This window comes from Marmota monax, unplaced genomic scaffold, assembly GCF_021218885.2.
Source record: "Marmota monax isolate L192 unplaced genomic scaffold, Marmota_monax_Labrador192_F-V1.1 WCK01_AAM20220418_F8-fsc00002, whole genome shotgun sequence".
Taxonomy (NCBI): domain Eukaryota; kingdom Metazoa; phylum Chordata; class Mammalia; order Rodentia; family Sciuridae; genus Marmota; species Marmota monax.
Genome location: NW_026693571.1, coordinates 42,738,432 through 42,762,069, shown reverse-complemented (window position 1 = coordinate 42,762,069; position 23,638 = coordinate 42,738,432). Strand labels below are relative to the sequence as shown.

General features: G+C 38.8%; 1 protein-coding gene across 3 annotated transcripts in view; it reads left to right on the top strand.

The window, feature by feature from the left end:
• Positions 1-23,638, top strand: part of Arhgap10 (Rho GTPase activating protein 10) — a 298,879-nt gene that overhangs the window by 123,777 nt on the left and 151,464 nt on the right. For all 3 annotated transcript variants that reach the window (XM_046459111.2, XM_058583937.1, XM_058583938.1), the window contains exons 10-11: positions 838-932; positions 21,500-21,581. In XM_046459111.2, coding sequence (XP_046315067.1) covers positions 838-932; positions 21,500-21,581 — 177 coding nt within the window. The remainder of the gene's footprint in view (positions 1-837; positions 933-21,499; positions 21,582-23,638) is intronic.

The window sequence follows — 23,638 nt, the reverse complement described above, 5'->3', positions numbered from 1 at the left end:
GCGGTTGCAATATTTATAAGTCAAAAAGGATCACTGTTACAGTCAGATTTTTCACTGCTGTGACCAAAAGACCTGACAAGAACAATTAGAGGAGTAAAAGTGTCTTTGGGGCCCATGGTTTCAGAAGTCTCAGTCCATGGAAGGATAGCTCCATTCTCTGGGGCCTGCGGTGAAGCAGGACATGACGGTGGAAGAGTGTGGTGGATTTCAGCAACTCCGGATATTGGAGCTGGAAGCAGAGCGCGCACTCCTCTCAATAAAGACAAAGTATATATGCCAAGGCATGCCTCCAATGACCCACCTTGTCCAGCCATCCCTGCCTGCCTATCATCACCGCCCAGTTAATCCCTAACAGGATCAATGCGCTCATTAGGTTAAGGCGCTGGTAACCCAGTCATTTCACCTATGAACTTTCTTGTATTGTCTCTCACATGAGCTTTTGGAGGACACCTCACATCTAAACCATGGCAGTCACACATTGACTCTGACATACGGTATAACATGATACGAAGTAAAACAAAGTTGCACATTTTAGAAAAGAGGACATTCGGAGAATAGCATCCTAGCATCTGGAAATTGCTGTTAATTTACCTTTTAAAATTGGCATCGGTCCAGTCTGGTTAAATGTTACTGTAGTCAGCAAGAGCTAGAAAACCTTAAGAACAGGACAATGACAAAAATGATTAACAGTTTAGATTCTAAATTGTGTTTGTTAGTTTGAAAGAGATCAGGGTAAAGAGAAGGAACTTAAAACTTGAACCTTGGCTCCCCCAGGATTGGCGGCTTGGAGTGCAAATGCTTGCTCTGTAGTTTTGAGAATGTAATGCTTATTTGCAGGGCGATGGAGAGGTGTTCTTTTTGAAAGACTGCACCAAAAGGCATACGGACTCCACTGACAGAAGGTTTTGTTTTGACATAGAAGCTGCTGACCGGTAAGTTTGGGGAATGAGTGGATATGATGAAAAAATTTAAAAATATGATTAAAAAACAGAGGTTAATTGCAACTGATTTTCATGTCCTGAAGAGTGCTCTCTTGTTACATTTTCCGGGCTGTGTATTCATAGTAAGTCCATTAGTCTCGGTCACTATGTTCAGCTGTGGAGTGACTTGGATGAAGTTTCAACTTATCCTAACTTCTCTTGTCACTTAATTATGTCATAGCATTTCACTGTTGATCCAAGTCTAATTCATAGCAGAGAATGAGAGAGAGGAGAGTGTGGCGGAGAGAGCTCGTGATGCAGAACCAGATTCATTTTGGGTTGTGTGGGTTTGTGTCTATATTGTGTGATGGAGGATCTCATGCAAACCCTGCCTACTATTCACAGACTGGTTGCTTTTTTCTTATTGTATGAATTTCAGTTATGGTTATAACTGTCAGAAGGAAGTAAAACAAGAAAATAGTGCGCCTGTCAATATCACTACTTTTCTGGCATTGATTTCTGTGTCTGCCTAAATGGCCAAGGAAAATCATGGTCTTCAGAGAACATTTCTGTTTAACTCTCTGACTAGACAGGGATTCCTTGTCAGCCCTAGTTTTGGCAGGAGTGGTTTTTAGATAAGGTTATTTCTTGTTTGTATAATGAAAATTTATAAAATGAGATTAATTAAAAAGCCTCAACAGTCAAAACCCAAAGAAGAATTAAAAACAAACAAACAAACAAAAAAGTCTAGTACAGGGAAGGGAGATCTGTGCTTTACTTTCTGGTAAATGAATCGAATGCCAGGCACATAAAAATGTGACCTTAAGCACCATGATATATTTGTCACAACCACAAAAAGGACAAGTAGGCAAATAAGCCTTTTGCCAAGACTGTGAAAGAAAAAGAATGTCGTAGAAAAGAGGTTAAGTTTTAAGTCAATAGGAACTTGTTAATAACTTCAATGAGCCAGGTATGGTGGTGTACACCTGTAATCCCAGTGACTTGGGAGGCTGAGGCAGGAGGATTGCACATTTGAGGCTAGCCTCTGCAACTTAATGAAACACTATCTCAAAACATTAAAAAACGCAAAGGGCTGGGGATGTGGCTATATGGTTAAGTGCCCCTGGATTCAATCCCCAGTACCCAACAAAAAACAAAAACCTCAGAGGGAGATTCACTCCATATTATACCTGGAGCACATACCTATAGCTGACTTTTAGGTGCCAGTGCTATGAATCTTGTGTCTTACTTAATCTTCAGCATATATCTATCAGGTGGCTATTATTGTTTCCATTTTTTTTGGTGAGAAACTGAGGCAGAATGGTCAAGCTTGTCTCCAAAGGTTGTGTAGCTATTGAGTGGGAGAGCTGAGTTGTTTTTTAACCATTTTTTTTTAAATCTATTTGTGCCTCCTATTATTTTGGGGCAGAGTATTGGGGATTGAGCTCAGGGGTACACACTCCAGCCCTATTTTGTATTTTATTTAGAGACAGGATCTCACTGAGTTGCTTAGTGCCTTGCTTTTGCTGAGGTTGACTTTCAACTCACAATCCTCCTGCCTCAGCCTCCCAAGATGCTGGGATTACAGGCATGTGACACTATGCCTGGCAAGAGCTGAGTTTTGAGCCTCTGTACTGCCTCAGAGGCTGAGCTCTTAGCCACTATGACATGGACCTCAGCAGATCAGTGATTAGGATGCTTCTGAATCCTTGGCCAAGGTGAGCCGGCAGCATGCTGCAGGAGGTGAACCTGGTTTGTTTTGAAAGTGGATACTCCTAGTTCTTCATACATTGTCTCAATGTGACTTGGGTTATTTTTGCCCAGCCCTGTATCTTCTGGGAGACCAGGATTATGCCAGATGCTTTGTAGCAACCCCAATCCTCATTTTGATTGTACCTCGGGAAGGTTGGGGTTACTTTGTGGTTATTTTCAAAAACAAAGGATAATACCTGCAAGAAGATTCTTAGAACTAGAGAGGAAGGAATTTACAGGCCATCTGTTCTAGCAGTTTTTAAACTGCTATATAGGGAGATTGTCTTTTCAAAAGAAATTTTACAATATAAATATTGTAAAATACTCAACAAAAAAGTAAATATATTAAACTATATATTTAAAAGCTGTGACTATATTAAACAAAAAGGTTCCCTTATGGAGGGAGAGGACCTGGGCCCCACCCTCTGGGTTTTCTTTGTCTTGTGGATTTGTAATTTATTTCTACTGAGACCCAGACCACCTTTCTGGGAACTCCTGGCCAGGGGACCTAGTCCAGTCTGTGTTTGAAGAGAGGCATGCCGAAGATCTGGTGTCTCAGTTGATCACTCGGGGGTTATTTGGAGTCAAGGAACTGAGACTCGGTTCAGGCCGAGGGAGTAGTTATATGTGGAGTCCTGAAACAGAGGAGGATGGGACCTGCGTGAGGTCCCCAGAGGCACCCAGCCTCACTGGAGCAGAGCCACGGAGAGTGGGAGAGAAGGTGAGGCTTGACAAGGGGCAAGGACCTGAGGTTGAGGTTTTCCAGCTTAATCGGAGAAGTTTTAAGCAGACAGCGAGTGGCATGTTTGTATCTCTCCAAGCTCACTCTGGCAGAGCAGAGAAAGGTTTGGAGATGCCAAGAATGGAGGACACTGGGTAAGTGGGTAAGATGAGAGGGTCATGGTTGGTGTGGCAATGGGAACAGAAGCTGCAGGGTCGATGCAAGGTTTAGAGATGAACTGGGTGCAGGAGTGGAGAGGAAGGGTCCTGCCTTGAGCAACTTGATGGGATCACTTACTGACATGGAATAAAGCTTGGATTGAGGACAAGGAAGATAATGAACTCAGATTTGGTGATGTTGAGTGAGCTTGCTGTGGGTCACTGAAAAGAAACCCGGTAGGGAACTGAGTGCAGTTCTTACTGCTACCCTAGTGTATGACCTAGCCTTCACCTTCAACCTCCTGAAACTCACCTATTTTTTGACTTCCAGAACAGTGATATTGGGGTTCTCTTTACATTTCTTGGTCTTCTGCTTCAATTATTGCTTCTTAAACATTATTTTTCTATGGTTGTCTTTTCTTTCCCTAGTTTACCTATCTTATCTATTCATCCATCCATCCATCCATTGATTCATCCATTCTCATGGTTTTACCTCCTCAAATCTCTCTATTATCTGTAACTTTTTTTTTCCCTGTGTTTTGAACTGCTTGTGGAATCTCTAGTTCCTTATACGGTCATCTCCAATTCTTCCCTTCTAAAAATTCTTGATAATTTCAGTATCATTTTAGAGGATCCTCTAGTACTTCTTCATGATGCCCAGACTCCTCTCCTTCAGTGACCTCAGCCACTCTTCCCATAACCAGTCCTTTGTCCTTAGATCTTGTTACTAGAGTGACTACATTCTCTTGCCAGTCTTGATCACAAGCCTTTCTTTTTCTGACACCACCTTCCATCCTTCCCTGATTTCTTTTTTTTTAGTAAGTACCCTTAAATTCCCCAGTAAAGGCCTCGAGTGAACTGATCTTGCCATGACTTAGCCCTCATGTCTCCAGACTCCTAACTAGTTTAATTCTTACAGCCAGTCCCCAGTTGCTCCCTTTTCGGGGCCCTCGACTCCCCTGCCCTTTCCTCCTATGCTATACTTGTTGCACAACCCCAACTTGAGTAGGTTCAGTTCCGTCTGTTCTCCTTCTAAAGACACGTTCTACCGTGTTCACTGGGTCCCTTTCGATTCATGCCCACTGGCCTCAGAGAGGCCCTCAGTGCTACCCCATGCATGTTTTCTTAGTTCCTTCATTCTCCTAGTGAACGAATGTTTCGCTTTTCTTTCTCTGAACCTCTGGCACTGCCTTCCTCTCCTGAAGACCGTGTCCTATTTCATTATGAAGAGAGAAGTGCTAAGGCGCCCTTTGCTGCTGTGTAACCCACCTCCACCATCAGAGCAGACATCCTGCCTACTGTCCCCTACTGTGTGAACTGCCCGTGCTCCTGAGGCCAGGCTTCTGTTCTGTTCTTCCCACTCCCTCTTCCTGTTTGCCCACAGTATTTCTCAAGCACCTCTTGTTAACATTGGTTTGGCCTCCCATAAGGTACAAAATGCTGTTATTTCATCCATCTTTTTTTTTTTTTTAATTATTTTTTTAGTTTTAGTTGGTCACAAAACCTTTATTTTATTTTTATGTGGTGCTGAGGATCAAACCCAGGGCCTTGCATGTGTGAGGCAAGCCCTCTACTGCTGAGCCACAACCCCCGCCCTATTTCATCCATCTTTAAAAAAGCAAAACCTACTACCACCATCATTAATGGGACCCATTTCTTTTCTTCTGTATGGAGCAGGAAGTATTAAAAAACCAATCATATCTGCAGCTCAACTTTTCTCCTGTTATCTTTTGAGCTCTCTCAAGTCAAGCCTCCACCTCTCCTGAGGTCAACCGTGGGCTCCATGTTGTTGTGTCCAACAGTGAATTCTCTCTCCACGCTCATGCTCTTTCCTGACAGCAATCTGGCATGGCCCATTGCGTTCTCCTCCAGGATACATCATGTTACTTAGTTCAAGGATATTGCACTGTTTTTTCTCCCACTTAATGTCTTTTGCATTTTTTGTATTACTTCACCAGGTCCTCATTTCCTAGACCTCTTGATGTTGGAGTTCTCTAGGGCTCCGTCCTTGGGACTCTTCTCTCCTTACGTTTCCTTATGATCTTGCCTCTCGTATTTTTTAAAGGCTATTTCAAGTTTATTTAATTTTGTAGATTTGCATGCAATTGATGAATCCTGGGTACCCTTTACCCAGCTTCCCCCAATGGTAACCTCTTGAAAAACTAGAGTACAACATCATATTTAGGGTATCAATATTCTTACAGTGAAGACACAGAACATTTTCATTTACCCCAAGGGTCCCTCAAGTTGTTATTATATTTTTGTGGGTTTATTTTTTTAACTTTTTATTTTTTACTTTTTAAAAAAAATATTGTTTTAGTTTTTGGGTCACTGTGACCAAAATACCAGAGTGGAGAAATTTGGAGGAAGGACAGTTTATCTTGGCTTCCTGTTTCAGAGTTTCAGTCCCCACTTGGCTAACTTCATAGCTCTGGGTCCAAAACGAGGCAGAAAAACATCATGGTGGAAGGGCATGTCGGAGGAAAACAGTCCAGGATGTGGCCACTAGGAAGCAGAGAGAACTCCACTCACCAAGGCAAAATATAACTCCCAAAGGCAAACCCCAATGACCTACTTCCTTTAGACATACCCTTCATTTACTGCCCAGTTAATCCATACCCAATGGACCAATCCACTGAATAGGTTATATGTCTCATAATCTAATCATTTAACATCTGAAAATGTTTTCCTTGCCTCACACATTAGCTTTTGAAGGATGCCTCATTCCTAAACCTTAACAATGAATGCATATTAGTTATACAAATCAATGGTGTTGACCGTGGCATTTCTGTGCATGCATATAACATGTTTTGATTATATCCTTTATCCTATCACCCACTCTGATTTATCCCTCTCTTGCCCATCTTCCTGGTCCTCTTCCACTTTCCTACTAGACCCTTCACTACTTTCAGGTCTTTTTTAATTTTTTAAATTTTAGATCCTACCTGTGAAAGAAAATATTTGATACTATCTTTCTGTGCCTTAGCCTCATTCACAACAGTGATAACTCCAAAATTCATTATCTATTCTCTGAACTCCAGGTTCTTATATCTAGCTGCCTACTCAGTCTTACCCCTGGGATGTTTAATAGGCATTTCAAACAGTAAATGAATTGGGGGACTTTGGTTTTTGTAAATTTTCCAAGGGGTTTCATTTTATTTTTTTTTTGTGGTGCTGGAGAAGGAACCAGAGCCTCATGCATATTAGGCAAGTGCTCTACCACTGAGCTAAACCCCTAGTCCCCAGAATTTTGGGGGGTATACAAATTTAGTATTACATATGTGTATCATCAAAATATGTGTATGTATATACATATATGTATATACGTATACATATACATATTGGCTAACTTCATAGCTCTGGGTCCAAAGCAAAATACATGTTTCATTATAAATCTATTTTAATTCAGTATATATGACAGCAGCATGCATTTTTGACTCATTGTACACAGTTGCAGCACAACTTTTCATTTTTCTGATTGTACGTGATGTAGCATCGCACCATATGTGTACATGTACCTAGGGTAATAATGTCCATCACATTCCACCACCTCTCCTGCCCCCATACCCCTTCTCCTCTTCTCCCTTCCCTTTGACCAATCAAAGTCCCCCACCCTCATATTATGGATCAGTATCCACTTATCAGTACATCCGGCCTTTGGTTTTTTGGGATTGGCTTACTTCACTTAGCATGTTATTCTCCAACTCCATCCATTTACCTGCAGATGCAATAATTTTATTCTCAGTGTTAAGTAATATTCCATTGTGTATGCATTCCACAGTTTCTTTATCCGTTCATCTGTTGAAGGGCACCTAGGTTGCTTCCACAGTTTAGCTATTATGAATTGAGCTGCTATAAACATTGATGTGGCTGTGTCTCTGTAGTATGCTGTTTTTAAGTCCTTTGGGTATAGACCGAGGAGTGGGATTAAATGGTGGTTCCATTCCAAGTTTTCTAAGAAATCTCCATAGTGATCGCACCAATTTGCAGTCCTATCAGCAATATATGAAAATACATGCTTTTTGCCGGGCACAGCGATGCATGCCTGTAATCTCAGCGGCTTGGGAGGCTGAGGCAGGAGGACTGCAAGTTCAAAGCTAGCATCAGCAAAAGCAAGGTGCTATGCAACTAACTGAGACCCTGTCTCTAAATAAAATACAAAATAGGGCTGGGATATGGCTCAGTGGATGAGTGCCCCTAAGTTCAATTCCCTGGTACCAAAAACAAAACAAAACAAAAACAAGCTTTTTTGTCTAGTCTTTTCTAAAGCTCTAACTTGGAAAATTATTTGTAATGTTCATAGTACATCATATAAGAGTCTTAAGAATTAAGCTTTTAAAATAGTTGCAGGTTATTGTTCTTAATTTTCATTTCTAAACAGGAGCATATCTATTTGTGTTAGCTCTTACCAGTGGATAGTATTTGCCAGGGGAAGAGGTTCCCTTTTTTGGTGGGCAGTGGCCACCCCCGCCCTCCCCCCATCATCTGTGTTGCTCACTTGTGGAACAAAAACTAGTGGGATTGGGATGAGGGGGTGAATGTACATTGAGGTCTTGAATTCTGGAGCTTGAAGACATTAATTAGAAGTGTAAATGAGATAGTCTCTTACTTGTTTTCCTGGTTTCTGGCCATGTAGACTACTAGGAATTATAAGCAAGTTATTCTTTGTGTATTAGATATGAATTCCATGGGAATAGAAAGCCTATCTCATGTTGCATTGCTGGGTACTATAGTACCAAATATAGTGCTTTATATATGGTGGGCATTCACCAAATTTGTACTGGATTAAATGTAATTGAAGTGTTGCTTAGAAGTCATAGAACTGGGATTAGATTCAATCAAGCAACTGTCAGTCAGCTGCACTTTTTTCTATCGAATGATACAGTGAATTCTAGTGTTTGCATTCTGCCTAAAGAAAAAGAAATTCAACCCATTTGGGGGGGGGGTGTGGATATTGTAAATGGGTTTATATGGAGTTCCTATTGGGATCCTATTGTGTAGCAATTTCAAAGTTGCTGACATAGATTTAGTATAAATAGTGTCCTCTTGCCAAGTGTTATTTTTTACTTTTTATTATAAGAAGAATAGTCAGGTAGCATTGTGATGGTAGGTGATACAAGCAAGCTGCAGAGTGGAGCCTGGACTCGATCTGATCTGTATAGATGTTAATCAAGAGCATTCACTTAATTGTGGCATTGTTCAGATCAGGTTTGGCTGTGCATAACAGAAAAAGTCAATATTGTTTAATTAATGTCAGAATTTATTTTTTCATTTGTGTGGGAAGCTGGAGTTGGCCAGGTCAGGGTTGATGTAAGCTTTTTAGTGTCAGATCTTGGTTTCCTGTTGCACGTGGTTCACCTTTCCCGGGTACCTCAGGTTCAAGATGCCTGCTCCCATTTATCGTGGAGTGTCATTTTTTTGCTGTAGGGACACTTTCCAGAGACTGCAGACATGACTTTTGTTCATACCACTGGCTTGAATAGAGTTTTACCTAGTTACATGGGAGGCTTTTAATTCTTAGGTTAGAGAATCTGCCTTATTTCTAGCATCTATGTGCTGTTGTAATCCTTATGACTGAGACCAAAGGGGATCATGACTCGTAGGGAGCAGGGTGGAGACTAATTGGCCATGATTGCTTTTTATCAATTCCTAGATGGATATGTGCTTCACACTTTCTCCTCGGTTCACTAAAAGGTAACTGAATATTTGCTTAGCTAAAAGGTAGCATTTAAGAACACATGCTAAGGACACAGTAAAAAAAAATGTAGATCACAAATTTACAGAATGGGAGAAAGTACTTGAAAATCCTGTTTGATAAGGGACTTATTTCCAAATATATAAAGAACTCAACTGAATAATAAAGACACATTACAATTTTAAATGGGCAAAAGATGTGAAGTGGACCTCTCTCCAAAGAAAATATACAGTGGCAGATAAGCACTTTGAAGATGTTTAATATCAAAAAAGTAAAAAGCCAGCTGGTAACAAGTGTTGGCAAGGATCTGGAAAAATTATAACCCCCATACACTGAAGGCGGAAATTTAAAATGGCATACCTGCTTTGGAAAACAGGTTGGCAGTTCTTCAAAAAGTTAAATGTAACTTCATCATTTCACTCAGAAATTCCACCACTAGATAGCTATATGAGAGAATTGACAATGTGTGTCTATGCAAAAATATGTACATGTGACCCTGGGGGTGTAGCTCAGTGTTCGAGTGCTTGACTATCATGTGTGGCCCTGGGTTCAATCCCCAGTGCTATGAACAAAACAAAAACAACAGCACACCAAAACACATGTACATAAATGGTCATAGATGCATTATTCTTAACAACCAAAAGGTGGAAACAACCCAAATGTCTGTATGCTAATTAATGGATAACTATGAAATATGCATATGATGAAAATGACTTAGCAATTAAAAAGAAGTAGTATGTGCTATAACTTGATCATCCCTGAGAACATAAACATATTGATTCCATTTATATGAAATGTTTAGAACAGGCATATCTATTATAATAGACAGTAAATTGATGGCTTCTTGCATTGGGGGTTTGGAGAGGGATGGGGAGCAATGGCTAATGAATATGGGCGTCTTCTTGGGGTGAAACAAGTATTCTGTAATTGATTTTGGTGATGATTACACAAGTCTGTTAATATATGAAAAGCTGTTGAATCATACACTTTAAGTGAGTCAGTTTTGTGGTATGAATTATAACTTACTAAGTTTTTTTACAAAAACGAACACTGCTACAAATAAATTCTTGTGATCACTAAAATAAGGGTCTTAAGTGACTATAAATATTCACCACTTAATGCCAGCCACATTTCAAATACCATGGGCAGTAAAGTGATCATGTCCCTCATTTTAGGTTGGGGAAATATTTTGTAGTATCTTGTATACATGGTATCTTTGTGTATAGAAACATAGTCGTTCTGGCATGGGGAACTGTAGTCTGTAAAGAGAGATACCTTCCCTGGAGGGTGATATTTCACACCCCAACAGTGTTATGTAATGTGCCCTTAGCTTCTTTGGCATGCTTGCCACATGCCACATTGAGCTGTGACCCCCACACATTTTCTTGATAAATAATTAACATTCTGTGAAGTTCTCCCACACATCACATTTAGGTTCTGCTTAAAGAAAATGCTTCCCATTTGCTCTCATTAATCTGACATTTTAAATATTACATGTGGTATGATTTTTGCCTAGTTCTAGGGTGTCTCTCTTGAAAGGGTGGCAAGATGCTTGCTTTGGTAATTTACCCATTTAGAGTTTCATGACGAGGGGGGGAGGGGGAGATACTCCTGTATCTGAAGTACTAGGTGTTATAGAGTGCTTTTGTGCCAATCATGTGCTTGGCATCTGTGTGATGCTGTCCTGTTTCTCGCAGTAAAATAGTAAGTTGAGAGCCTAGTGCTTCAGAAGCCCATGCAGTCAGACTGAATAATCATACAAGTGTTTATGTAACACATACACTATAAAATACATATTTTTTCTAGTTAATCTCATTGAGGCAACTAAACAATTGATTGTGTTTGGCCCTGAGCATGCAAGAATAAAGCAGTAATTAAAAGGTGTGACCTTAGGGGAGCTGCAGAGTAGGAGGGTTGATAAGCAAGTTGGTTCAGAAGTCCAAGGTGCCATGGGAGCAGAGAAACATTAGGGAGTCGGGTGGCAAAGTGCTAGAGAGAGAAAGTGATTTTTAAATTCTCTTTTCAAGAACGAAATCATGTCATATTCAGGAAAATGGATGGAACTGGGAACATTATTTATGTTAAGCAAAATAAGCCAGCCTCAGAAAGCAAGGGTCATATGTTGTCTCTTATTTATGGTATCTAGTGGCGGGGGGAAGGTAGGGGAACCTCATGAACATAGAAATGGGACCAGTAGAGTAGAGAAAGGGTACTGGATGGGCAAAAGAGGAGATCCTGGTGAAACTGACCAAATTATGTCAAGTGCATAATGTATGGATATGTCAGAACGAATTCTATTTTCTGTATTTGTAGTAGCACCATGAAAAGAAGGATAAAAAGAGGAGGGAAGAAAAAATCAACTTTCTTCATTTTGTTTTTTTGTGCAGTGCTAGGAATTAGACCCTGGGCCTCAGGCATGATCTGTACCACTTGCTGTATCCCAGGTCCCTAAACTGATTCCTGAAGATTAGGTAACAGATTAGGAACTCGGAGGAGGGCAGGCCCAGGATGTAAGAATAACAGAAAATCTTGGGAAAACCAGTTGAGAGAATTTTTTGAATCAAAAGTTCTCAACTGTGGGTGACTTTCTCACAGTAGGGATGGGGGTGGACATTTGGCAGTATCTAGAGACATTTAACTCTGATAATTGTGTAGGGTTTGGAGGAGGGTAGGCAGCTACTCCTGACACCCAGTGGCCAGAGGCACCATGCTATTAAGTAGCCTACAATGCACTGGACAGCCCTCCACGACAAAGTGCCCTCTGGTCCAGCATCGAGTAGTGCCACTGCTGAGGAGTCCTACTTTGAAGCATTGGATGAGACAAAGATTACCCAAAATGTTTGTGGAATTGAATTTACGAATGTTTCATGTAGATTTATGTATGAGGTATTATTTCAATTTAAAAAGTGTACCAGTAGCTTGACTTGGGTATGGTGTAGACAGTGAAGTAAAGCAAATGTGAAGGGCTCTTGGTAGCTCTATCCTCTCAGAAATGGTGAGTCATATGCGAGGGCTTGGGTTCTATCCTGTACTGCCAAATAAGTAAATAGATAAATAAAATAAAATTCTCAGATTCCAGCTTTGAGAGAATAGGTAAGGGAATTATTTTTAAAGACTTAAAATTGGTAAAACATGGGGTAGGTAGAGTTAGAATCATTTCCTGTATATAGGCTTTTGTGTTTTTCATAGTGTTGTCTTGAAAGCCTCATTTTGAATTGGTTCTGATTTAAATGGAAATCTGAATTGACATTGATATGAATTTATTTTTCAAAAGTGTGCTGAAGACCGACCACTTCATTGTGGATTATTTGTATTTTTGTGAATAAAACTGGAATAAATCATTTAGTGCAAGTGTTTTGTGGACACGCATTCTCATGTGTCTTGGGTAAATACCTGAAGTAGGATTTGCTGGGTTGATAGTATATGTATATTTGACATTTTAGGAAATCAATTTTCCAAAGTAGTTGTACTTTGCCTTCAAATACCACTGTTTGATTATGTTAATATTTTTTTCATTTAAGCCAATCATAACTAATGATGTTGAACACTTTTGCATGTGCAATTGGACATTTATGGTTTCTTTTGTGAAGTAGCTAGTCAAATCTTGTACCATTTTAAAAAAATTGTGTTGATTGTCTTTTTGCTAATCCTAGGAATTCTTTAAGTATTTTGTATATAAATCCTTCATCAGGTATATTAAATTGCAAATATTTGATCTATGGGTTGCCTATTTTCTTTTTAAATTACCTGTTTCTTAACAATGTCTTTTGATGAGAAAGAAGTCTTAATTTTGATGGAATTTATTAATTCAAAACAATTTGCTAGAATTTTTTTGCTCTAAAAAATGTATACTCCAAGGTTCTGAAGAATATTTCCCATGTTGTCTAACAAAAGAACTAATGACTTACGAAGACTTTTTTGAGGGGGTTGTTCTGTATGAGGATTAAGATTTGTTTGTTTTCCTGTATAGATATCCAGTATTTCCAGTCCCACTTATTGATAGACTTTAATTGTCAAAAATAATTTGGCTATATAAGTGTATGTTTATTTCTAAAAATGTAGTTTTCTTTGCCTATCTTTTTTGCCAATTCCACACTATCATGATTATTGTGGCTTTTGGTATGAGTTCTCTGTTGTTTTTAAAATTGTTATTGTAGATCTTTCATGTATGTTCCCATGTAAAATTTAGAATTATTTCATTCCTGTGAAAAAAAAAAAAAAACAACACAGAAAACAGAAACCAAAAAGCCCTAAACTGACAATTCAGTATTGTAAGTATAAAGCTATAGGGTTCATGAGCACGGTGTTCCATTGGGTCAGAGCTTTAGTTTTTCTCAGAACTGTCTTAGAATTTTCAGCATAGATGTTATGGGCCTTGTTTGTAAATTTTCCTGTTTTTTTTTTTGTTTGTTTGTTTCCATATATCAATTTTAAAAGACGCTTGTTGAACATTTCATTTTCCAGCTGATCACTGTTCACATATAGAATGTAGTTGGCTTAATGTTGCTAAGTTCACTTATTAACTCTAGCAGTTTCTTTAGGATTTTAAAACATGCACAGTGATATCATATGTGAATAGACAGCTTTATTTCTTTCTTACACTGCCTAATTCCTCTCATAAAATATTGAGTAGAAGTGTTGATATGACATTTTGCCTTATTCTTGATCTTGGGGGAGAAGCACTCATTATTGCACTGTTGAACATGACATTAGTTTAAAATGGTTTGTAGATGCCTTTTTAATATCATGGAAATTTGTTTATTCCGAATTTAAATTGTGAATAGGTTTGAATTTTAATGGAATATTTTTCAATGGCTGTAGAAATGATCATCTATTTTTCTTTAATTTGTCAATGTAGTGAAGTACATCAGTGTGTTTTTTTTTTTTTTTTTTCTTAAAGCATTAAATTTTCTAAGTTAAGCTAACTTCCCCCTTCTGAAATAAATGCTACTTGGTCATGATGTACTAACATTTTATATATTGTTTCAATTTATTTTGTGATATTAGATATTTAGTTAAGGAATTTTATATTTATTTTCATGAGAGAGATTGGGATAGGTTTTTGTGGAATTCGTGATTGAACCCAGGGATGCTCTACCACTGAGCTACATTCCCAGACATTTGTTTTTTTTTTTTTTTTTTCTTTTTCGTTGGTGCATTATAATTATACATAACTGTGGTCTTTGTTATAATGTATTCATATGTGCACACAAATGGTATAATCTGATCATTTTCATTTCCCAGTACCTCCCCTTCCCCTTCCTGTCCTCGTCTTAATCCCGTTCTTCTATTCTACTGGTCTCCCTTCTATGTTTTTTAATTTGTTCTAATTAGTTATACCTGGCACTGGAATGCATTTTGACACATTGTACACAAATGAAGCACAACTTCTCATTCCTCTGTATGTGGTGCAGAGTCACACCGGAAGTGTAATCATACACATAGATAGGGTAATAATGTCCGTCTTATTTTACTGTCCTTCCTGTCCCCACAGCCCCTCCCCTCCTCCCCCCTCTCCCCTCTCCCCTCCCCCTCTCCCCTTATTCCCCTCCCCTTATTCCCCTCCCCTCACTCCCCTCCCCTCCCCTCCACATAATCTAAGGTTTCTTCATTCTTCCCTATGGGCCCCACCCCAGGATGAATCAGCATAAGCTTATCAGAGACAACATTTGACCTTTGGCTTTTTGGGATTAGTTTATTTCACTTAGCCTGATATTCTCTAGTTCCACCCGTTTGCCTGCAGATGCAGGCAAAACATTGTAACATGTTGGTTTGGTGTTTTCCTTTCATTCTTCTTTAAGGCTGAATAATATTCCATTGTGTATATGTACCACATTTTCTTTATCTATTCATCTGTTGAAGGGCATCTAGGTTGGTTCCATAGTTTAGCTATTGTGAATTGAACTGCTATGAACATTGATGTGGCTACATCACTGTAGTATGCTGATTTTAAGTCTTTTGGGTATAGACCAAAGAGTGGGATAGCTGGGTCAGATGATGGTTTCATTCCAAGTTTTCTGAGGTATCTCCATACTTCTTTCCAGAGTGGATGTACCAACTTGCAGTGCCACAGCAATATATGTCTGCACCTCTCCCCCCACATCCTCATCAATACTTATTAATGCTTTTTTTTTTTTTTTTAGAAAAAGGAAAAAGATTTATTGCTTTGCTAGCAAAGGAGAAACATAGGGGACTCCTGTACCAAATGCTTGTATTCTTGATAATTGCCATTCTTGCTGGAGTGAGATGCCGTACACTTTAAAATTTTTATTAAAATTTCTGTTCTCTTTGTCTCCATTAGCATCCTCTTTGTCTTTCTTACAGCTCTAAGACGAAAGCAGCTATGAGTGTGTGTGTGTGTGTGTGTTTACACGTTCTCTACAAGATGTGGCTTCTAGCTTCCTGGATTTTGGTTCACTAGGGCTTTTTTTTGTTGTTTTTGCATTTTCAACTCCTTATATTTTAAAGAATACTGATTTTTTTATAGATTTCTCCATCTTGTTGTTACGATGAGAGCAATTTTCTACATTCTGAACAGAAACAGAAGTTCTCCAATGATTAATTGTTTGATTCACTCTGATTGGAACATGTAATACTGCTTCTGACTGTCTTACGGCCTACTTGCCCAATTTGAAACATCTTTTTGGTGGACAGAAAAAAAAAAGTTATAAAGACTTTCAATCTGAGTAAAATTGGGCAGATATCTTCATCACCTCTGGAAAATGATTCCTGGATTCCAGCACCACCTCCCCTCCCAAGCCCTTATGAGAAACTGATTTTCCTTTCCACTACCACATTCTTTAACCTTTCAAAGTCTTCTGTTTGGCTTCACAATAACCTTTAGTACAGGACTTGTAACATGTTGGTTTGGTGTTTTCCTTTTCAGCATACCTCTTAGAAAAACATCGGAGTTTTCCTGATTGTTACTGTCATAAGTTTTGGTAGCTACATTTTAGTTTTTTTCTCTTGTAACATCTTCTCTATTTATGATAATGTCTCATCATACTTGTGGATGGTTCTCTCTACTTGTATCTGTGTTTTTTTCTGTATTTTAAACTCAGTGACCTATTAAGTGAAAAACAAGGGAAACATACCGTGCATGTGTGTTGACAGAATCGTAAAAATGCAGTTGGAACAAATAATGGATATGGGGTAAAATGTAGAATCTTGACAATAGCTGCTGAGACTACTTCTCATACCAGGGCCTAAGATAGTGCCTGGTACATATACTATATGTTGTTGTTGTTACTATTTGATGAATGACTGAAAAGAGGTTGAGATGCTGATTTAAGAACCAGGAAATGGGGGCTGGGGCTGTAGCTCAGTGGTAGAGTACTCGTCTCTCATGTGAGAGACACTGGGTTTGATCCTCAGCCCCACATAAAAATAAAGATACCGTAGGTTCATCTACAACTACATATATATTTATATATATCTCCCACAAGAAAATGAGCCAGGTGTGATGGCACATGCCTGTAATCTCAGCTGCTTGGGAGGCTGAGGCAGGAAGATTATGGGTTCAAAGCCAGCCTCAGCAACTTAGGAAGACCCTCTCTCTAAATAAAGTATGAAAGAGGGTGGGGTGCTGGGGAGGTAGCTCAGTGGTTAAGCACCCTAGGTTCAATCCCCAATACCAAATAAAACAAAACCCAAACAAATGAAACAAAAGAAAACGTTTATCATATCTGTTCCTTTCTGCAGATTTCAATCCCAACCTTAAACTCCGCAGATAACAAACTTGCTTGGCAGTTTTGTTTTTACTTGGTTCATTTTTTTTCCTTCCTGAGACTTATGCTATTAGACCGCTGCGTCTGTATTCACCAGGATTCAGTTTTGACTTGCTGTGCATGGTGACTTAGTCAGAGCTGGTTTCTGGTGCATGGTAGTAGTTTGTTTGAAATGAGGTGTCAGATGAATCAGACAAGGCTATGTGCTTGGCCTAGCCAGTGCAACACAGAGCAGCAGGACTGGCTCTAGTAACCCTAAGTTAGACTTTTCCAATTCTAATCTAACTCTGGTGCAGTCACTGATTTTGTCATCCTGGTTTACCCATGAAATCGAGATGTAATGGCTTTTTCTTATTTATATGCAATAATCCAACACGTGTTGTAAAATTTTCTGTTCCTTTTTTATCCTTATATTTGCCTTATTGTCTTATCCATTAAATTTTATTAATAAAACATGTCTTGTTTTAAGAGCTACAGCATCTTTATAGTACAGTTTAACAGAGATGCTGTTTCAGTTTGAGCATCTTTGATCTGAAATACTCCAGCCTCTTGTTGGTGTTCATAGTTTCAAAATTTCTGTTTTTGTTTTTTTTTTGTGGTTCTGGGGATGGAACCCAGGGTCTCCTGCATGTTAAGTGTGTGCTCTACCCCCAGCCCTTTTTCTAATTTCAGATTTTCAGATTAAGGATGTTGACCTGGTAAAGTCCATGAAAATATTCTGAATATTCCAAAAAGACTGCAGTTTTAGAAACAGTCATGGTTCCAACCTGTAAAACTTCAGTTTCGAGAGGATTCAATGCTTCCTAATGTCTCATTTTGCTTCATGATATCCTAGCAATTGATGATTTAAAAAAAGAAACTTGAGAAATTTGAAATGACTAAGCCATGTTTGAATGCATGACGTGTTACTTTTCCCACGCTAATGTTTTAGAGATAGGGTTCAGTAAACAGGATGGAATGTGAGCAGTGTTGTGGTCGGATGGAAACCTTATGTAATACTAGTAGCTGACCCCTTTAATGCAAGCCATGTGTCGCAAGTGCTGGTGTTCTGAAGAATGTGTAGCATGATAAATTAGTTCTCAGAAATGGAAGTGTTATGATACTGTTTGTCAAAATGTAAGCAAATAGGATTTTCTTCCCTTGTGAACGATCTATTTCTATGTTTGCTGCTGTAGTTCATGAAGCACTCGGCAGCTCAAGTTTGAGTCACTGGGCTTGGAGGCAAGGCTTATAGTGATATTCACCTTTGAATGCCACTTTGGATTTATGTAGACAGAGAATGGCTTTTTGGCCTGAAACTTAACAATCCCCACCCATTGTGCTATCTATAATTCTAGTTCATAACTCTTTAAACTCTGACATTCAAAACTTCTTTCTTATGTTCCGAGTTACTAGAACCAGTCACTTTTCCATCTGCCCAACATCTCTGTTTGCTGCTCTGTGTGTAACTGGGTTAAGAATATCAAACTGCCTATCTGGAGCTGATACATCCCCTCACATATAGGAAAGTTTTAGGAGAACACAGGTTTGAGAGTACAAGGAATTTCTTTAGGCCCATTGTCTGATACTGAGAGTATAAAATTTTTAAGTCCTTACTTGCTACTGTTTTTGTCTTTCAGTGAACACCTTTACTACTTTACCAGTTGATGCTATGTTGTAGTTGATCTAGCATTTATACTTTATTGATTGATTTGGTACTATGATTGAACCCAGAGGCTCTTAACCATTGAACCACATCCCCAGTCCTTTTTATATTTTTATTTTGAGACAGAGTCTCACTAAGGCTGGGTGGTCTTGCTAAGTTGCTGAGGTTGGCCTCAAATTTGTGATCCTCCTGCCTAGCCTTCCGAGTCACTGAGATTACAGTCCAATGCCACCACGCGTGACACTATGCTTTATTGGAGTGACATCTTTCTTATTGATGCCTACAGGATGTAGAATCATTTCTGGAGTATTTTTCAAGCTCATCTTTTTTTTTATTTCTGTTATTTTATTTCTTTTTAGTTTTCTAATATATCTATGCAGTTACTCTTGACTATGTTCCATGTATTCTCTACCCAGTAGCCAGAGTGTTTGTGCGCAGTTTTAATGTGGTCATGCTTCCCTACTAAAAACCTTTAATGGCCCTTAGGACAAACCAAATCCTTAGCTATAGCCAAGGAGGCTCTGTGTGACCGGACCTAGTAGCCTCTTGACCTTTCCATTCTTCATCTGTTTTATAGTTCTAGTGAGGAGGCTAACTGTAGAGATTTCCTGTTTACCCCCTGCTCCCATGCTACATAGCCTCCCCTATAATCAGCACCCCCTCCACATCAGTCATTCGTTTCAGTTGATGAGCCTGCTTTGATATATCATGATCACATGAAATCCATGAGTGGTCACTCTTAGGGTTGTACATTCTATGGGTTTGAAAAAATGTGTGATGATATGTATCTATTGCTGTAATGTCATATGGAGTATTTTCTCTGTTCTGAAAATCCTCTGTGCTCTGTTCTCCTCTCCCACCCAGCCTCTGGCAACCACTGACCTTTTTACTATCTACGTTTCTGTGTTTTCCAGAATTTTTGTACTGTTGGACTCATACAGCCATTTCAGACTGCCTTCTTTCACATGAGGTCACTTCATGGCTTTTCATGGTGTGATAGTGAATTTCTTTTTAGCATCGATTAATGTTCTATTGTCTGGATCTACTATAGTTTATTGACCGACTGAAGGACATCTTGGTTGCTTCCAAGGTTTAGCAATTATATATAAAACTGAGAAGCATCCTTGTGCAGGTTTTTGTGGGAACATAGTTCTCAATGACTTTGGTAAATACTCTACCAAAGAATGTGATTTCTGGGTCCTATGGTAGGAGTAGGTTTATTGTCAAAAGAAACTAACAGACTCTTTCAAGGCATAAGTATCATTTTTCATTCCTACCAGCCACAAATAAAAGTTCCTGTTGTTCTGCATTTTCATCAGCATTTAATGTTTTCACTTTTAAAAATTTTGGACTTTCTAATTGGTATGTAGTGGTTATCTTATTTTAATTTTCATTTCCTTGATGACATGATGATGGGAAGCATTTTTCTTATGCTTATTTATCACTGTATATACACATGTATATACTGTATCACCCAATAACTCCATTTCTGGGAATATATTTAAAAGAATTTAGAGAAGCGACTTGAAAAGATATTTGAATTCCAGTTTGGCTAGCCATGGCAGGGTGGGGAGTGGGGCACACACCTGTTATTCCAGCAGCTCAGGAGATTGAAGCCGGAAATTTTAAGTTCAGAGCCAGCCTCAGCAACTTAGCAAGACCCTGTCTCTAAGTAAAAATAGAAAAAAGGGCTGGGGATGTGGTTCAGTAGTTAGATACCCCTGGTTTCAATCTCCAGTACCAAAAACAAACAAACAGAAACTGCACCCATTTTTCACAGTAGCATTATTCACAATAACCAAAATGTAGAAGTAGCCAAAGTGTTCATGGATATGACACTGGAGAAATAAAATGTGGCATATACACACAATGGAATATTAGCCTTAAAAAGGGGCAAAAATTCTGATGCATGTTCCAATGCGATGAGTCTTAAAGATGCTAAGTGACAGAAACCAGTTATGAAAAGATACACTTTATGATTCTACTTATGTGTGGTACCTAGAATAGTCTAAATCATGAAGATTGAAAGTAGAATGGTGGCCTCTAGGTGCCAAGAAGATGGGGAATGAGACTTGGTGTTTAGTGGCTATACAGAGCTTGAGTTCTACAGGATGGAACATTCTGGAGATGGATGGTGGCCACTGTTGCACAACAGTGTGAATGTATTGATGCTACTTGTCTGTATGTGTAAAAAGGGTTAAGACAGAAAATTTTATATGCAAAAATAAAATTTTTTAAATTTTCAAGAGAAATTGATAAATGCAAGATGAAAAACATTTCTGGAGTTGGATGGTTTCACAGTAATGTGAATGTGTTTAGTGCTTCTGACATTTTTTTTTAATATAAATACACTAGAAATTTAAACTTCACAGTAAACTCTTAGGAAATTAGGAAGAGGTGTTTTTTTTTTTTTTTGGCGGGGGGGGGGGGAGGGTGGTAGGGGTATTGAACCCAGGGGCACTTAATCACTGAGCCACATTTCCAGCCCTGTTTTGAATTTTATTTAGAGTCAGGGTCTTACTGAGTTGCTTAGGGCTTTTTTAAGTTGCTGAGGCTGGCTTTGAACTTGCAGTCCTCCTGCCTCAGTCTTCCCAGTCACTGAAATTATAGACATGCGCCATTGTGCCCAGCTTTTTTTTTTTTTAATTTATTTTAAAATTCTTTTTAGATATACCTGATAGTAGAGTGTATTTTGACATATTGTACATAGAGTACAACTTATTCTAATCAGAACCCATTTTTGTGGTTTTGCATGATAGGGAATTATATTGGTTGTGTACTCATATATGAACATAGGAGAGTTATGTTGATTCATTCTACTGTCTTTAGGAAGTTTTGTCTTGGGCCCTTGGATAAACTGATTGTTCTTGGTGTCTTTCAGGCCTGGTGTTTCCTTGACCATGCAAGCATTTTCAGAAGAGGAAAGGAAGCAGTGGTTGGAAGCTCTTGGTGGAAAAGAAGCTGTAAGAATAAACAATGGTTTAGCTTCATTTCAAAACCTGTAGTTTGACTGGTGTTCATTATTATGTTATTTTTGTTTTACAGTGTTTGTGGCAAGTTCCTTGCTGACACTGGTATTTGAATTCACTTTGGGAACATTCAGCCCTTTAGTAGTCTGGCATTTCGTGGCAGCAGCGAGCACAAGTCATTCAGTTTTATTTGACTTTTCTTGACTTTGCCACTCTGATTGGCTTTGAGAAGTCATCAAAATGCTCCATTTCTTCTTTTTGGATCAGATAGTCTTCTGAGTGATGAGCATGATGCACGGTTGCAATGCATTTTGTTATCCACTGAAATAATATGAGGCAACATTAACTGCTGTCATTATCTTGCTTGATTTAATAATTTATGCTTTATTCTATTGATTTATTCAGCGTTATGTAGCCTTATTCATGATGCTTTGAGGAATAAAGGTAGTGATACAGATCTACAGTCACCCAGGTTCAGTCTGTTGCCATTTTCGTTCAAGCACTACTGCTATTTTGGCAGATTGCTGGCCTTTTGGAGTTGAGAATTTGGCAGATCATGTATTGCATTGGGAAATTGGTGAGGACAGTTGTTCTGTGGAAACACCATAGAACAATTCCAATAAGCTCTGCAGAAAGCATTATGGCTCTGTGTAAACTGCCAAAGTAGGTACCAGGTGAATGTATTGGAAAGCTTTTGCTATTTCCAAAGGGTTTAGGAAAAAAGGAAAGCACATGATCTGAAAAGTGGAAGTGGGTCTATACAGTACAAAGAGATTTCAGCATAAGGCTTATAAAATGGGTTGAAGATAGTGTTATTTCATGCTAACAGAGAGTCTAGGCAATAGGGGAAACAATGAACATGGCAATCTTGATATGGATGTTAACTACTCACCATGTTGATGATTACTGAGATCCAAAGCAGGTCATGCTAATCATCTTTAGTCAAGGCAGTACACTGGAGAGAGGCTGTATGTCCCCAGATTCAAGAAGTGCTTTGGAAAAGTGAGCTTGAATGGCAGAAAGATTGTGTGGCTAAGTTGGTGAGAAGTCAGTCTTTCAAATGTAGTAAAACCTTGAACTTAGATACTGTGTTGGGTAGTTAACAAAGGCAAATCTGCAGAAAGACAACATTCATCTCTGTATTTGTATGGGTAACACATAAGGTACTATATGCTTATTTTGCAGCTGCAATACGCCTCGCAAATAATGGGCCAGCAGCATTCTTGGAGGCTGCTCCAAATTACCATCTTGCTATTTTGGATGTAATTTAAGTAAACACCAGATTTTAGAAATAGTGAAAAAATGAACTTCAACTTATTGGTTAGGATGCAGAAGATTTTTTGTCCACTTGTCACTCTAAGGCTGAGAATTACAAATTTACATACAACTTCAGTAAGTTCATTAAGAACAGTATCCCCTTTCTTACTTTTGCTCTTTTGGCACACCTGTGTGAGAGATGTTCCTTTCTGTTGTTTATCGTTGCATCTGAGCACATAATAATAACTTCAATAATAATGCTTGATAATTAACTGATAAAGCACCTCAATTTTTCTACATTCTCACAAGGAATACCAGATATGTGGTGTTCTCCCTATATGAACCAATTCTCTGACACCAGCTGGGTGTCTTAGAAATGAATTCAATTTTGACACTACCAACCCGGAGTTACTGGTAGATCCCACAAATTAAGGGCTCAGTCTCACACATCTTTCTTGACTTGAAATAACAGGTATGAGTCTGGGCCACTTGGACTTCTGACCAACTGATTGTAAATCGAGAATTCCTATGACCCCCTTCCTTGGGTTCAGTAATTGACTGGAGTGGCTAAACGATATTCAGGGTAAAACATCATATTTACTGGTGTATTATAAAAGATGCAACCCCAGAACAGCCTGGTGGAAGGGGTGGGGTATGGTGGATCTACAGAGCTTCCTTGACTCTGTGGAAACACCACCCTCCCAACACCTTAATGTGTTCATTAAACTGGAAGTTTACCAGATCTTTTTTTCAGAGTATTTACATTATCTCCACCTCATCCCCACCAATGAATG